A 16,426-nucleotide genomic window follows, 5' to 3' on the forward strand; every position below is an offset into this window, starting at 1 on the left:
ATCAAAATCGAGTATTTTTGGCCGCGAAATCCTGTGAAATCCTGTATGGGCTGGTCCTTATATTTATTCATCTTCAGTAAGAGCTTTATCTTTGACACAGTGCAGGTAGGTCTGGAGCCTAACCTGGAAACCCTATGCACAAGACAGTAATACACTCTGAACGTGACACAAACACACATGTATATACACCTAGAGACAATTTAGAGTAGCCACTCCACCTATTAAAGCTAAAATAAAAAGAAACCGTAAACATCCTGTACCTGCATAAGGGATTCATGATTTCTGTGAACATAATTTATTCATAATAAAATCCAGATGTGTCCATTATCATTGATATTAGCTAGTAGCAGTAGCAGTTCAGTGGTTAAGGGTCTATACTCAGGCCCATTTATTATCATGACTCATTTAGCATCAGAGGAGTTGAAGTAACTTGGGAACTTTATCACAAGAGTTTGAGATAAAAAAAAAGCATTTTTCAAAACAGCTTCGTGATAGAATCCTAATATCAGTCCTTGTCTTATCTCAGAACTTTACTTCATTGGACACGAGAGCGTCTGTTAATCCATCCATTTATTTTCTATACCGCTTATCCTACAGGGTCGCGGGGAACCTGGAGTCTATCCCAGGGAGCATGGGGCACAAGGCGGGGTACACCCTGGATGGGGTGCCAATCCATCACAGGGCAGAATCACATACACATTCACACACCCATTCATACACTACAGACACTTTGGACATGCCAATCAGCCTACCATGCATGTCTTTGGACTGGGGGAGGAAACTGGAGTACCCGGAGGAAACCTCCACCGGTGTGAAGCGAATGCGCTAACCACTAAGCCACTGTGCTCCCTGAGAGCATCTGTTAATCTCATTTACATTCTTCTACCCTTCCACTTTTCAGTGTCAACCAGAGGAGGATGTTTTTTTTTTTTTTTCTTTACGATCTTCAGGCTTAATGATTTTCTGGTAAATGTGCTACATACGTAAATAAAAAAAAAAAGAATTGGTGTAAACACTGATGTTCTCCTCTGAGGGGTGCCAAAGTCTGGATAACTCATCCTCTTAGAGTAGGAATGTTTTTCTAGTGTGAGAAGAGCAAACAGAAATGTGTGAAAATGCCAGTGGACTTATTACTTCATTCAAAATGAAGCAAGTGTGATCACAAAAGCTACATTTCAACATGAGTGAATATAGGTTAGTCATTTGTGTTGCATTCTATGAAGTTAAACGTTGTAGCATACACCCTGACCATTGGAGTTTGACTACGTGTGTGTGTGTGTGCGTGTGTGCGTGCGTGTGTGTGTGCGAGGTGTTGAAAAGGTATAAGGCAGAGGAGATCTCAAAAGGATCTCTGATCTGCAGGATGGATTAATGAGTTAGGAGAATAGAGTGCCACAGAGCACACAGGAAAAAGTGGTAATTATCATAATGTGAAGCATTTTAATAGAAAACAAGGATGGATATTAGCTGGTGTACTGTATGGCTGGGCTTCCTCCTCTATTATGAATGAGTGATTAAGAATTCTGAGCACTTGCTGTCTCTTCAACACAAAAGATAACAACAGTCACACTGAGGCACTTGGGGGCTCGGCTCATCAAAGAAGAAAAAAAAACACAAGCGCCTTCCTTCATCCAGTCCCTGCGAATCAAATCTCAAGTTTTGCTTCATCACTGCGGAGAAATGCTTTCTGAATCAAATATTCAGCAACTTGAATAAACAATGACAAACATTACTGCAGCTGCAGCGAAGAACCGTAGCTGTAAATCTGTTGTGCTTGAGATCCATAACCTGGTTAGAAGCCGTGAAGTGGTCGAGAGTGTGCAAGCTGAGCAGTTGATTAAACAGTGCTGCATTCACTGCTCTGTGGAACAGAGTGTTGTACGCATGGCATAGGAAGGAGTTTGGCAGAAGGCACTGAAAACAACAGCTCAGAGTCAGTGTGCCTGCTGAGAAGGCCTGGCTGCCGTGGAAACAGGAAGAAAGCAACCCAAAGGAGGCAAGTCCTCAAGAAAGGGGAGGGCATCTGAGAAATGAAGAGAGAGAGAGAGAGAGAGAGAGAGTGAGTGAGAGAAAGAAAAAAAGGTGGAGTATAGTAAGAGCGTGAGATTGAAAGAGGCTAAGAGAGAGAGAATGAATTGAAAGCCAGAGGAGGGAGAGCGTGAGACAGAGAAACAGTGAGAGCGGTGAAAGAAACAGAGAGAGAGAGAGAGATAGAGAGAGAGAGAGAGGTTGTGGGTATGAAGGAGAAATGTGAAATAGTGAGAAAGGAACACTTTTAAAAAAAGGAGCTTATCATGGCACTGCCAGTCTCATTCAATCCCAAACCAGTGGAAAAGAAGCTGAGGAGCTAGATTTGAGAAGGTCTCCAGGGCAGCATGGAGAACCGCCGAGCGGAGAAGAGGAGCAGAGGAGAACACACACACTCAGACCTCCTGCAGGAGGAGCACCAGCAGGACTCCAAGCCTACAACAAACTACCGAGACCACCACAGATGCCCGCAGGAGGAGCGCTAAAGCACACAGGGAGCTGAAAAGGGTACAGCGTGTGGCCGATGTTCCGGGCCGTGTGCCGGGCCGCGGGTTTGGGCCGTGGAGGTCTCGGGCTGCGGTGGCTCAGGGCGAGAGTGCGGCGCAAGAGTGCTGTTCTCTTCATCCTGCTCTGGCTTGCCTCATGGCTCTTTCTCAACGGCCTGCTCTTCGTGCACACGACCATGTTTTCCGACTTCTGCACAGATGATAAGAGCAGGAGGATTCTCCAAAGACTGGTAGGTCACAGTGGCAGCTTGGTATCACCTGTCGAGTTTTCATTCAACAGTGAGGTCACAAAGTTTCAAGTCACCATGTAGGCGTAGTGTAAACTTTTGCCTTTGATAGATGAGAGTCATACGCATAAACAAAGCGACCTGTCTAACGTAGTGCGTGACTCGAGTGCACATATTTAGGCACGACTAGCAGAACTATGTGTTTGTTTAAAACAACGTAGATCGATTACAGTGGGGGCGTTAAACGCTGCAGATAATTTATGATCCAGCATGCAGCAGTCACTTTATATAACCGTTTCAGCAGCCTGTCACACTTATTCACCGGGTCTAAAACATCAGCAATATAAAGCAGGCAAACTAACAGCAGTGTGGACTGTCTGTGATTGATAGATTTATTTTCATTTGAGCGTCACAGTCAGTAAACCTGATAAATGTTCAAATGAATAATAAACATGGCATTGCAAAGGCTTAATCTGTCAGCCTGTGATTCATGGGTTATATTAGCTCCAAGCTTCAGTAAGGGATTTGGTAGTGTTACTTAACATCAACAGGACTCTTAAAGCTTTCTCTGAACTGCCGAATTAATCCGTGTCGAGTGACCGATGATGCCACTTTTGATTATTATTTTTTTTTGCCGTCCGCCTCCAAATTCTTAAAGACAGTGACACGGAGCATAACGAAGGAAATTTAGGATTGAGTTTCCACCGAGAAATTAGATTTAAGAGGTGCAGTAAAATCAACAAACCATCAGGTTCAGTGTAGCAGAGAAGTAAAAATGTTCAACCAGAGTTTGGAAACAGTTTTAAGTAGATATTGTAGGTTTGATGTACACATTTACATCTACTGTTACATGGAGATACTCAAGCTATTACATGATTAAAATGATAAAGACCCACCTCTTCTGTCAACATGTGACTAATCCCTAAACAAACAAACAAAAAAACTTTACTCTGGCACTTACACCTCGACTCTGCACACTTTGCTTCTTCTACAACTCAATCAAAGATCTTGTATGGTAGCACTACTTGTATTGTTCTCCGCTTGATATATTGCTTTACCTGTATTTCTTCATTTGTACGTCACTTCGGATAAAAGCATCTGCTAAATGAATAAATGTAAAATATATCACACAATTATAATTATATTATAAATGAACAGTAGCTGGCGTTCAGGAATAAACGGTACGACAGACTTCAACAAAAAGTATAAATATGCTCCCGATTTTTAATTGCAGTTTTATTCACCTGCTATGTGGACCAAATGAGAGTCTGGAGTTTAATAGGACTTAAATCAAACACTGTGGTAAGCGGATTCAAGACACATTCTTTCCTAAGTGTGTTTTGAAAATGGCATCATTTAGACAGCGCTGTCCCACATCCAATTCACCCGAGGGCAAAATGTCTCCACGGCTCAGTAGGAGCCAGCCAAGGAATTCTGCACCATGCCAAACTCTTCTAATTAAAGACGGGGTGTAGAAACTGAGCGGCAACTATCTATCAGTCCGGAGGGGCGTTAAAGGGTACTCCATGGGCTAATTTATGATTCGTAACACTGTATTCGGTTTAGCTGAAACCATGTGTGCTGGAATTTAAGAATTATAATAGATATGAGATATAGAAAACGATGTAAAACCAGCAGCAATAACTTGTGAAGTGAATGTGTGTGTGTGTAATTATGATAAAGCTAAATTTTCCATAGACACCTATGCTGTATGTTAAATGCTATACAGAACCACAAGCATTTAAAAATGCGTTATAAGTAGAATTTGCAGCACAGGTTTTAACCTTCAGTATACAGTCCGGTCCATCTCCTACACCTGCTCAAAGGTAGCAGGTTTTAAAGAAGCAAAACAAAAAAAATTAATGTCTTTTTTAAAAAATAATACACAACTTGATCCGACCGGAAAAGTTCTAAAGACCACATCTGTGATAGAAAGGGAAAAAAGCGATGTGGTATGTGACACACAATAAAGGCATTGTCAAAATATTGCTATGGTTCACCGAGGGGAAATCAAGCAGATCTTGCGACGCAAAGACGTGCTGAGAGGGGCCAGTGCGAGACACAAGCTGAGCCCAGCTTGTTTCAGCACGTAACATGCCTGTTGGAAACATCGCGTCTGAGTCATAAATAAAATGTGTTTGTTGGGACAACACGTCCCTCTTATCAGATCATTAAAAACTGAACGACGTCACTTGTGTTTTGGGGGGAAAATTTGGGGGGGCTTAATTTTGACTTTAAAAGTGAGACTCGCTTAAAATATTTGTTTAAAGCATTTTAATTAAACATTGTAAACATTTATCTTTAGTTATGCTTAAATCATTTAAATCTGTCTTTAGTACTTTAGTAATTAGCTGGCAGACATTTGAGGAACACTTGAGCATTTAACTTTTTCCCCAAATGTTAGAATTTATTACACTGCACACATTTGCCAAATATTCAAGGATGGGTCAAATGAAAACCTTTATTTTATATATATATATATATATATATATATATATATATATATATATATATATATATATATATATATATATATAAAATTTTTTATTTATTTACATTTTTACTTTTGGCATAGTTTATTGCAAATATATACATCACAAGTAAGTTAAGTTTTTTTTATTTATTTAATTTTTTTTTTACATGATCTCACATTTCGTTCCATTCAAGTGTTCCAGTGCTTAACGAGTGTCTGGATTCCTCTATAAGAAAAAAATTCAATTCTAATTTATATATTTACTCTTCACCCACACACTTTCTTTGGCTTGATGATGTCTTTAAACTGCAACATAAAAGAGATACTCATTTAAAACATTCTCTGACCTGCATTTAATATTTCTCTCTCTCTCTCTCGCTTTTTTTATTTTATTTTTTAAATTAACTGCTTTAAATAACAGGAGACCTCTTCATCTTCAAGACAAGTTTTCACATTTCACATCATTTTGAATGCTTTTCCTTATTTTGCTGTTTAAAAGAAAGAAAGAAAGAAAAAAGACAAAGAAATATTGTTTATTCACTGAGAAGAGACGGCTCGGGTCAAAAGGACATCCTTTGCTAAGTTCCCTTTTATTTTTGAGTTAATTTACTAAATGGCGAACACAGAGACGTGTAAAGGCAATATCGTCCTCATTTATTAACTGAAACAAGATTCTAATCAGCCTGCTTCAATAAACAACTCAATAAACAAGAATAAACCAAATAAAGTGGTAGCGGATGAGGCTGAGCACATTTCAGTAATTGTTTAAACACAAGTCTTTTTTTAATCAGTAGTCGCACCTGTCACCTGAGCTACAGGTCGATTCTCAGCAAGCGTTAATGAAAGAGCCAGCAGAGTCTCTGACTGTGCCGTTAATGCTTTTCTGCCGCAGGGCCTCACTGCTCTTCCTATGTACACTCCAACACGGTGATAAAGCCCAGACGGTTAATGAGGACACACACAAAAAAAGATACTCATGAATGGGATCATGTATAATTGATTTGGGTATAATATATATATGTATATACACATTATATATTATTTTGTGCTAAATAAAGACGGATAAACAGTGACAAATGAGAATGTTTTTTGTTTTTGTGGCCTTTTGTACAACCTGACTCTATGATGCATAATTTATACACTGGATTTATGTGCACACAATTGCTGAACTATAAATTCGATACTAATATAAATATACAACTAAGTTATATATCTAGGACTACAGTCTTAAAAACAAATCTAAACCTCTGCTAGATCCTCGGATAGATTAAGCCTGTAAAAATCATTCATGAATAATTATTCTTCAATTCAAATCAAATTTTCCACTTCTTGTATTTCTGATAAAAAAACACTACAGGACAGTCCTTCTCTTGTATTCAGTGGAAATGAAAAAGTGAAGATTTTTACACTATTATATAATTCTATATAACGGTGTGACTATATAAAGTTTGTTTATATAGTCACACCGAAAGGGAAAATGGAAAGGGAAAATGAGGCTCTTCTGTAGATGTATGTTTTTAGTTGTTTAGTATTGGGAATGCTGCCATAGTGAGGTCACACACACAGACACACACACACACACATATACACGGCATGCCGAAGCCGAGAGGTTTTATGAGTACTATTTTTAAAAAGCCCATTCTTTGAATGTTTTTTTTATAATTACATGCCAAGTTCATACAAAGTTTAAAAACATAACAAAAACAACTGCCCCTGTTGTTGCTATGGTTATAACAAGTGTCAAATCCACAAATCTTTTACATTTGTGACTTAAGTGAATACAAAATGACCAAAAAATATTAGTTTAGTGTGATAAAATTGAATGCTGAGGAATAATTGACCTCCAGACAGATGCTATAAATCAGCTATTATTGCATACAGAGATATTTTAGTGCATTTACGTATATCCTAATGAGATGTCTTCTGTTATTAAAGCAGATTATAAAGAGTAACCTAAAACACACTGCTTTAGCAAAAACACCAAGGTCAGGGTATGTTTTAAATTAGTACTGGGTTTGTTTTTCAGAGTAAGACAACATCAAGCCAATGCAAATATATTTGACAATCGTGTCCATTGTAATAGATATCCACATTTGGGGGATGTTGAATGCTTTAGCAGTTCTCTGTGACCGCAGCAGAACTAATTGTTGTTCAAATGTCTCTAAGTTAATTATGTTTGGCTGTATAAAAACAGGTTTCAGCTGTGGAAATCATTCGACTTTTCTGTTTTTTTCTTTTTCTTTTTTTTTAACTGGATCTGTTATTTGTTCAGTGCTCGGACCCTACATGGTCTGTGTCAGGAAACATGCACTAGACAGCCCGTTTGATTGGCTTACCAGTCTGTCCATACGTCTAGTACGACAACCTTGTTACCTTTTAATTAGAGGCACGATCTTTTGGGGTATGCTTCGGAATAATGCTCAAAAAGCAAAAAGTCCGATCAGTGATTTTAAACCAAAGCCAGCATCAATACTATGTGTTATATACACTGTACATAAAAACCCAACATAAATAGAACATTGAAGACAAGGGTATAGTTGGACATTATCCAACCGCATGGTGGGAAAGTTTACATGCAGACACAGAAGCTAAAAACAGCTGCTGACCAATATGATGCAAGGTTAAGAAATCTCGGGAATTCAAACGGATGTGTGGTAATTGGCAGAAATCCAGTCCGGACTGGACTAAAAGCTTCGTAAATCAGTGACCGCAGCGACAATAACACTGCTTACACAAATAAACCGAGGTTTTTACACAGCAAATTTTGCCTGTTAAGTTTAACAAGCAGGACACACAAATTATAACGATTTATTACCTTAGTTTAAAATCAGAGAATAGTGCATGTAAGTTTTTTTCGTTTTCTTTTAAACGTCTCAAAGTTGCACGCAAGGCGATTGAGCAATTTAAAGCAGGACGAAATATCAATCTTCTTTAACACATAGTTGAGCTGGAGTCCTACCCAAACAAAACAATCACTCCAAATAGGACATATATCAAGACATATTGAAGCTCGGGTGATAAAGTAAGAGACACATAATAAACCATTTTGATGGATGGTGATTAGGAAAAGATATTAATATCACTAATGTGCTAATGTCAATGCTATCAGGACCATTAGCTGACCGGATCAACCCTTGGCTGACTCGAGATGACAGCTGTTTACTTTGGAATGTGGCAGCGGAGGATTTGCAGCTAATCTTTGTGAAACACTAATCATGCCTCGCTTTCCAGTCCTAAGAGACATGTGGGTGTGTGAATGTGAATATTTAAGCAGAGGAGGCCTGGGTTGAGATGTGGATGACACGAGTGCAAAGCGGTTACACATTTTGCATAATGAGCTGCGTAATGCTGTCTGTCGGATTATTGAGCTGGGTTTGCAACATATGCACCGACCCTATAGTTCAGTAAATGTATATATTCAGTTTAGGTAAGATGAAATCAAGAGTATATTAGCAGTGACAGCACTGGGTTTAAAACACGGCTGTGTTTCATAAAAAGTGCAGCGGTGCATAGAAAGTGTGTCGTGTACTGCATGCTGATCAATATGAAATAAAATTGCATGTGGATTTCAATTTCAGCGGTAAAGATCTCACAATCACACAGAACTCATTAGATGCTTCTCTAAATATAAATCTGTCCAAATTCCTGCACTTGATTCTACTCATCTGTCCAAAACTCTGAGCAAACACAACAACCTGAAGCCATTTAATTTCACTTCACTCGGAGAAATAGCTCCGGAATAAATTAATAAGCTGTAAATATAAAGAAGTAATTACTGATGGTTCTGGGGGGGGGGGGGGGGACCTTTTCCTTGCATTGTTTCTTAGTAGTGAAAAGATTAAAAGGGTTCACAGCGATCGTACACACTGTTAAACAAACACACAAAAGCAAAGAAAACACTTCTGAGGTCATTTCTTCAGTTTGTGTTTTCTAAGACCTCACTTTCTCTGTTTCCATAGCAACACTTTTACCTTGACTTACCTATTCTAAGAAAGAGCGATAATATCACTAGATATGAGGAGATGCAATCATCTGTGCAAATTTCTTATGTAGAGAGAATTATCCTAGAGCCCTCACAGGCACAGAAATGTCAAGGGTACCATTCACCAACTCCATTATATATTATATATATATATATATATATATATATATATATATAAACTCAAACATTGTATTGATGCACTCACAGAGTAAAAATGCAAACCAACAGCTTTGCAATGTTCTGTTATTTGTAAAGCATAGACATTACATTGTTCTTTTTCCGAATATTCAATTGGACTACACTGGAATGTTCTCTTAATTGTAAAGCATCAATAATACACTTTTTTTGAAAACATGGTTTTTGGTTTTAAACATCGACATCAGCATGTCCGTTACAGCAGAACGTTCTTAACGCAATCTTCTTTATGATGCTTCACGATTCAATTAAATTCTTCTGTTGACTGTAAAGCACAAACGTCAGAATGTTCTGTATAAAATTATACCACAGCCTGAACCCGAATGCTCGAATCTGATTGGTCAGAAGGTGTGTATTATTTGTGTATAACCGCACGACTCGGATAGTAGTTCCGGCTGTAGCACGGACGACAAGTCAGTAATAATGTGCTCATTCTAACACGTTATTGTTTCTATCCTAAAAGCTCATACACACGGACTTGTACGATGGATGCTCAATATAAACCAAGACTCATAATAACCAGATTAAATTGGCGGATTTAAAAAATGTGCTGTTGTTTAGCAAAGTTAAACGTGTAATCGTTGATGTGGTGATGTTTTTGTTAGGAGACATTTATTTAACGTTTATGGAAGAAGTCTCTGTTGTAAGCACTTTGTAGCAGTTAAAGTTTCCCAGCTCTGGAAAATCTTCAGTACAGAGGAGTTTATGTTTTCCAGTTTCTTGGTAAAGTGACAGGCTGAGAGAGAGAGAGCGAGAGAGCGAGAGAGAGAGAGGCTGGTGAGGGAACAACTCTTTATCGAAGCTATAAAAAAGTGAGAACAGGAATTAACTTGTCTCTTGGAAGTTTCACAACATTAAATCAAACTATAATTTTTTTTAAATGTGCGATGTGTCATTCATTAATAAATTAAACATTGCAAACGCTGGCAAATCACTGTGGTATAAGTGGAATAACACACTCCAGACAGTGCAGTTATAGAATAATCCACTTCAGGGGTAGCGATAATCCACTCTTCCGCATATTCTTTATAAAATTCCATATATAGTATGTTTGGTAATACTTTATTTAAAGTTTTCCTACACTGAGCTTTTGTAACATACATTCCTATGTGTTCCTGCCTCCCCGGTTCGATCCTGAGCTCGGGTTACTCTCTGTGCACAGTTTTACATGTCCATGTTGGTTTCCTCTGGGTTCTCTGGTTTCCTCCTACCCTCCAAAACGTACAGGTAGGTTGACAGTCAGAGATAAATTGCCCCTAGATGTGAATGTGTGTGAATGTGTGTGTGCATTTCCCAGCCACGGTTTATTCCCATTTCATGATAGGCTCCGGATCTGGTGTGACCATGACCAGGATTAAAGCACTTACTGAAGATGAATGAATGAATGCTAAATGATTATGAATGACTTATGTCAAAACATATGAGGTGACTTAAGAGATTTTTTTTTTTTTGGTACAATACTATATGACTTTGCCTATACATGAAGAAGAACAATTTATCTGTTAGACCTAATTCAAGATTGTGTTATTGTGACTTTTTTAGTATTAGTTTGTTTGTAGTAGCAGCACATTTAAGAATATGTGAGACATGCTCGATCAAGCATTGATTTCATTTATATTCATTTGGCCAGCATATGGGCTTATTAGATATGGGAATTTTGTACCAGAATGGTGCTTTAATTGTAGTTAAAGAATAATTCAATATAATCTAATGTTCTTATATAAATTAAATACACAAAATACAGTTTTAAAAAAAGGAGGAAATACCTCTGTATCCTTCATATAGGATGTCTCAAAGCTTCATTAATGCCCTGTTAGTAAAAACAAAATAATAAAAATGTATCATCAGAACAAAATAATATATTATATATATATATATATATATATATATATATATAGTCTCAGCTATAGTGTTATATAAGGATTCTTCTCTGTTATAAGACAAAGTAACATAACAACATAAAAAAACACTAATATCACCTTATGAGTTTTGATATAATATATATATATATATATATATATATATATATATATATATATATATACATACATATACATAACACTTTCTATGTAGTACATTTAAGACATTATATAATGCATTCATTAGACAATATTCACATTGTACTAATTATTTATGAAAACGTATTATAATATAACGTGAATACATTCGTAATTCATGAACTACTGAACTATAAACACATTACTATCATGTTATAATGCATTTATAAATTGTTAACAATCTGCATTATAAGCAGTGTTTATAACACACTATACTTTTTGGAAGATTCCCTGGTAAAATCTATGGTATAAGTCATATAAAATATGTTTCAGTGCACTATACAAAGTAGGGCTGGGTTTCTTTAGAATTGCTTTTTTTATAATGTATTACGAACACTACTTATAATGCATTTTCAGAAATATTTATTACGAATGCCATACGAATGCATTATAACATGACGTGAATGTCTTCTGCTCTGTGTTGCAGTGTGAGGAATACCAGCAAGGTGTGTTAACAGGTGACCTATGTGAAGACCTTTGCGTGGGCGGCCATGTGGAATACAAGCGCTGCCTCTACTACGAGAATGGAAAGAAGGTCATGGCGGCCAGCTGGCGAGGCGTGCCCGTCGTCCTCAAGTCCAAGCTCGAGAATTTCTCCTCCTATGAGGCTTTGGCTCTGCTGGAGTACCAGGACACAGCAGATGATGTCGGGGCTGAGGAGGAGCTGTCACCTCTGGATGTGGTGTTTTATGCAGCTTTGCAGATTAAGAACTTGTTGGGTCTGGAGACTGGGAGTAACTTGACGCTACCAAGGCTTTGGGGCCAGAAACTAAAAAAAAGGTCCCAGTCGTATTCGCGGGCTGAGCTGGCCTCGCTCTGGGCTCTGCTCCAACAGGAGGAATACGCCTTTCTTCGTGTAATGCAGGACCTGACGGACCACGTGGCCAAGGTCCTGGGCTCCTGCGGCCATTTTTACGCAGTGGAATATCTTGCTGCTGGCCACGCATGGGACCAGAATATCTTCTCGCTGGAGGAGTTCTCTCAGAGCCCAAAAAGTGAAGAAGGACAAACACTGACTGAGATAGACATGGTGCCTCGAGTTGCCCTGAGCTTCTTGGACATGGTGGACCACTTTGAGAATGACTTTTCTCATCACTTGCACCTTTGTGATATCAAACCGGAAAACTTTGCCATCAGGAAGGACCTGACGGTGGGTATTTCCTGTGATGTACAGGAGTATCTCTAGATTTCATTCATTAAACAGGTAAAACAAAACAAAACAGGAGACATGGTTGGGAAAGCTGGGTAAAACTGTCAGTAAGCTGTGCCTAAGGCAAGCATGATACTCTGAGGAAACAATAAAAACCTTATACGAACAAGGGAAGGTCACGGAATTTAGATTCACCCACGGTCTCAGCTGCCGTCTCAACAAATGGATCCACTAAATCACTCTAATTTACAACAAAAAAAAGTGGGAGCACATTCATTTATAGTAAACACACTGAGGCGTGCTTTGCCAAAGATTAACAAGCCAGTTTAGTCTGTGCATTTGTTTTCCCCTCATAGGAAGAATAATTGTACATTTTTTGATAGGTTGATAAATGTTTTTCATTTTAGCACTTACCAATTATACACATGACTGCCAAATAGGTCTTTTAAAAACCAAATAGGATTTTCGTGTAATGGGGAACTTTACTGTCAGGCTTAATCCTGTTTATCCAAAGGTTTAGGACTTAAGAGCAAGTAAGGACCCTCAGTAGCTAAAACTTCAGTTAAAACAACACAGTACCAGTAATAAGATAAAGATTTCATCAAATTAGATGAATAAAATTCTCTTTCTTTAATTTCTTTCTTTCTGTATTATACAGCTGTCATTTTTTTTCTTTCTTTTTTTTTTTTTTTTAAACAAAACAAATCCATCAATCAAATTAGCTGCAGAAGACTGACTTGTGTAAACATTTGCATAGGACCTTTGGGTAAGATCAGGATTAAAACTCTTAAAGCCAAATAGGTTTTAAAGCCAAAGCCAAACGTTTTGAATCATATTTTATTCATGACTGAGAAACATTACAGCACTTTCTTTTGGAAAACTCCAGATTGTGGCGGTCATAATGTCACTCGACACTTGAGCTCAGTCAGCGACGTGTGTTATATTTATGGTAGTGTTTGCTGCCAAAACTGCAGGTTCTCAGAAGGTTAGGTTTAAACAGAACATGTGTTACGGGCTAAATTTATTAAATATAGTTTGAGTTCTACACGGTAACAAAGTAAACACAGTTCTGCACAGTGGACTCACCAGTATTGGGCCATTTTACACAACTGAACTCCGTAAATACATCAATATAAATTCCTTTAGCACTGGTGTATTTGGATTTAACGTATTTCAATATACAGTTCAGGGTTTATATTATTATTCTGTACATTTTAAGTATTGCCCAACATTTGTCCTGTGATGGACTGGCATCCCGTACAGGGTGTATGTCCGCTTTATACCCAGCTTTCCAGGGATATGCTCCGGATCTCTCGTAAGACTAACCAGGATGAAGTGTTCACTGAAAACGAATGTACAAATAAATAAATAAATAAATAAATAAACAAACAGAATTTTTGGTCAGTACTAAATTTGTTAAATGTGTTCGGCAGGTGGCAGCTATAGATGTGGACATGACCTTTTTTGAGCCCAAAATGCAGGACATTCTTGAGCAAAACTGCACCAACGACCATGACTGCAATTTCTTCGACTGCATCTCTAAATGTGACACAAAGAGAAACAAGTGTGGATCAAAACGCAAAAACAGCAACCTTCAGGTAAGTGTAATGAATTAATATCTTGAAAATTGTGAGTTACTATTTAGTATGTATTTATTTCTTCAAAACATAGACTATTATAGCATTACAGTTTATTGCTAATTAATTTAACACTCATTTGTTAGTCAGGCATTTTGATAATTCTAATATTTTCAGACATGTGCAAAATGGTAGGCAGTTTCACAGAAAAAGACTGTTGTAACAATGGTCAGGGGGGAAAGCTATTCCTCAACCTCAAGCATTACCGTGAACAATGTGCGGAATGTTAAGTTTGTGATAACACTGAAAAGAAACGGACTGGAGCCTACCGTCATTATGTGTTATAAACATCGCTGAGGTTAGCAGCCTCGGTGTTGAAAAACAGAAACCTTTGTGGTCAGGAGAAACAAAGACGATTTCAAATTGTATCTGAAAGCAAGGCGAAAACTAAGCAAAACAATGACGGTAATAATAATACAAGATTTTATAAAGTGCCTCAGTAGAGTGGCTGTTTATTTACAGTCATGCGTGTAAATAAACATTTAAAAAGAGATACTACATTTTAATAAAACTATATGATTTTAGCTTTATCACATCTTCGCTTTCATCTTTTCACGATAAAATCAAAATCATCACCTGTTGTCAGTGCAAGCTCCCTTTTAAGGAGACCAGCTAACAGACGAGTGAGGGAAATGAAACCAAGTCCAGCTCCATGCCTCAGACAGAGCCCATCTCTCCATCACTGATCACTTATCACACCACCAGATGACCTCTGTCATCCTATTGTCCTTCCTGCCACTCAGAACAATAGGGGCTTTGTGTCGTCCAGGATGCCAGGTCAAGCAGATGAGCATATCTCCTGCTCCTGTCCCCTTCAAACCACATGAAATAAGAATATGACCGATGATTGTAATCAGGGCCATGAAATAAGACCAGCAGGTCACGCTCATAATGGCTGTTTCCTATTATCTTGCAGCCTTCCATTTGGCCTCGCTGATGGTCAACTCTTCGTCAGCTCTTTCTCTCTCTTTCTCTCTGTACAGGTGATCTGTGAGAAGATCTTCCGCTCGTGGTTCTCTCCCACGCTGCTGGGGGATAAAGCGGGGCGCCCCCTTCAGGTGGAGCTCCAGCAGGCGGTGCAGGATTGTGCGGAGACAGAGGGAGGAGAGGACGCAGAGCGCGCCCGGAATATAAGGTTGCACCTTAAGGGTCTCCTCACGCAACTCGTCCAGGAGGACTCGGCCAATCATCAGAGCCGAAAGCAAGCACACGCAAAACGCCGCATCCATACGGCACTCAATTTCTGAGAGGTCACATGAAAATGGTGCTTAGTAGTGATAAAATATTCGGATTGAGTTCATCAACAGTTTATTGTTAATTTCATATAGCTGGTTTACCCCCTCGACTGTAGTCACACTGTGGAGTTTTAAATGTAATAGTACTTAAACAACTATGCTATTATAGCAGAGTTTCAATTTTGTTCATTAGAGATAAAAAAAAATATTCTTATGAAATACTGGATGTACTGTAAATAACAGTTTTGTATAGAAAAATCATATGTAAATTTGCAAACGCGTAAATAAAACAAGCTCTTGTCATCATCTTCTTGTGAGAAATTGCATCACAGACCAACAGCTGCCTTTTATCTGTCTGTTGTTTAATGGTTCCATATCAACACCTAGCTGAGAAACTCAAGGATCAAACCAACATTTGTTTCCCATCACTTCCCAGCATAATGGAAGAATTTGGTAGATTCCGTCATCTTAGCATTCGTCTTTTAGGCAGAATCCCTTCCTCAAAGAGATCATGTTCCAGTTGGTCTCCAGCTGTCTACTCAATGAGGATTGGAAAGGACAGACTAAACACAACCACGGGTCAAGGAAAGAAGGAGAAGACAAGATGTATTACAGCACAGGATGCAGAAAAAGCATGACGGACTCCTCCTAATATGCTACCTGCTGGTGAACTTTGTAGATTTGTCTCTAATTCTATCTCAGTGAATTATGGGTGTGCTCTCATGGCAACAGCAGGCATCTGGTTTTGATTGGACTCCAGGTACAGAGTGTCCGGAAACAAACAGGACAGGCATCGGTGGATTGGCCCTCAGAACTCAAGCTCATTCTTTTAAAGAGCAATGTCAGCGCCAGTTGGTTGTTTTAATCAGAAATTTCTAATCAAGCGTCTCCAAGCATGATGGAGAACAGGTCACTGAGACATTTATCACTTTTCAC

The 16,426-nt window shown here is 38.4% G+C and overlaps 1 protein-coding gene across 2 annotated transcripts; it reads left to right on the forward strand.

Moving 5' to 3' along the window:
• Positions 1 to 2,061: 2,061 nt before the first annotated feature.
• dipk1c (divergent protein kinase domain 1C) lies at positions 2,062 to 15,796 on the forward strand. Of its 2 annotated transcripts, none has more exons than XM_053636032.1 (4): positions 2,062 to 2,764; positions 11,896 to 12,618; positions 14,052 to 14,216; positions 15,239 to 15,796. In XM_053636032.1, exons 1-4 carry the CDS (start codon positions 2,552 to 2,554, stop codon positions 15,500 to 15,502), a joined length of 1,365 nt encoding a protein of 454 aa, XP_053492007.1. In that variant the 5' UTR covers positions 2,062 to 2,551; the 3' UTR covers positions 15,503 to 15,796. The 2 variants fall into 2 exon arrangements, with proteins under 2 accessions (XP_053492007.1, XP_053492013.1); XM_053636038.1 differs by lacking the exon at positions 2,062 to 2,764 and adding an exon at positions 9,410 to 10,638.
• Positions 15,797 to 16,426: the final 630 nt, after the last annotated feature.

Source organism: Ictalurus furcatus, chromosome 1, assembly GCF_023375685.1.
Source record: "Ictalurus furcatus strain D&B chromosome 1, Billie_1.0, whole genome shotgun sequence".
Classification (NCBI taxonomy): domain Eukaryota; kingdom Metazoa; phylum Chordata; class Actinopteri; order Siluriformes; family Ictaluridae; genus Ictalurus; species Ictalurus furcatus.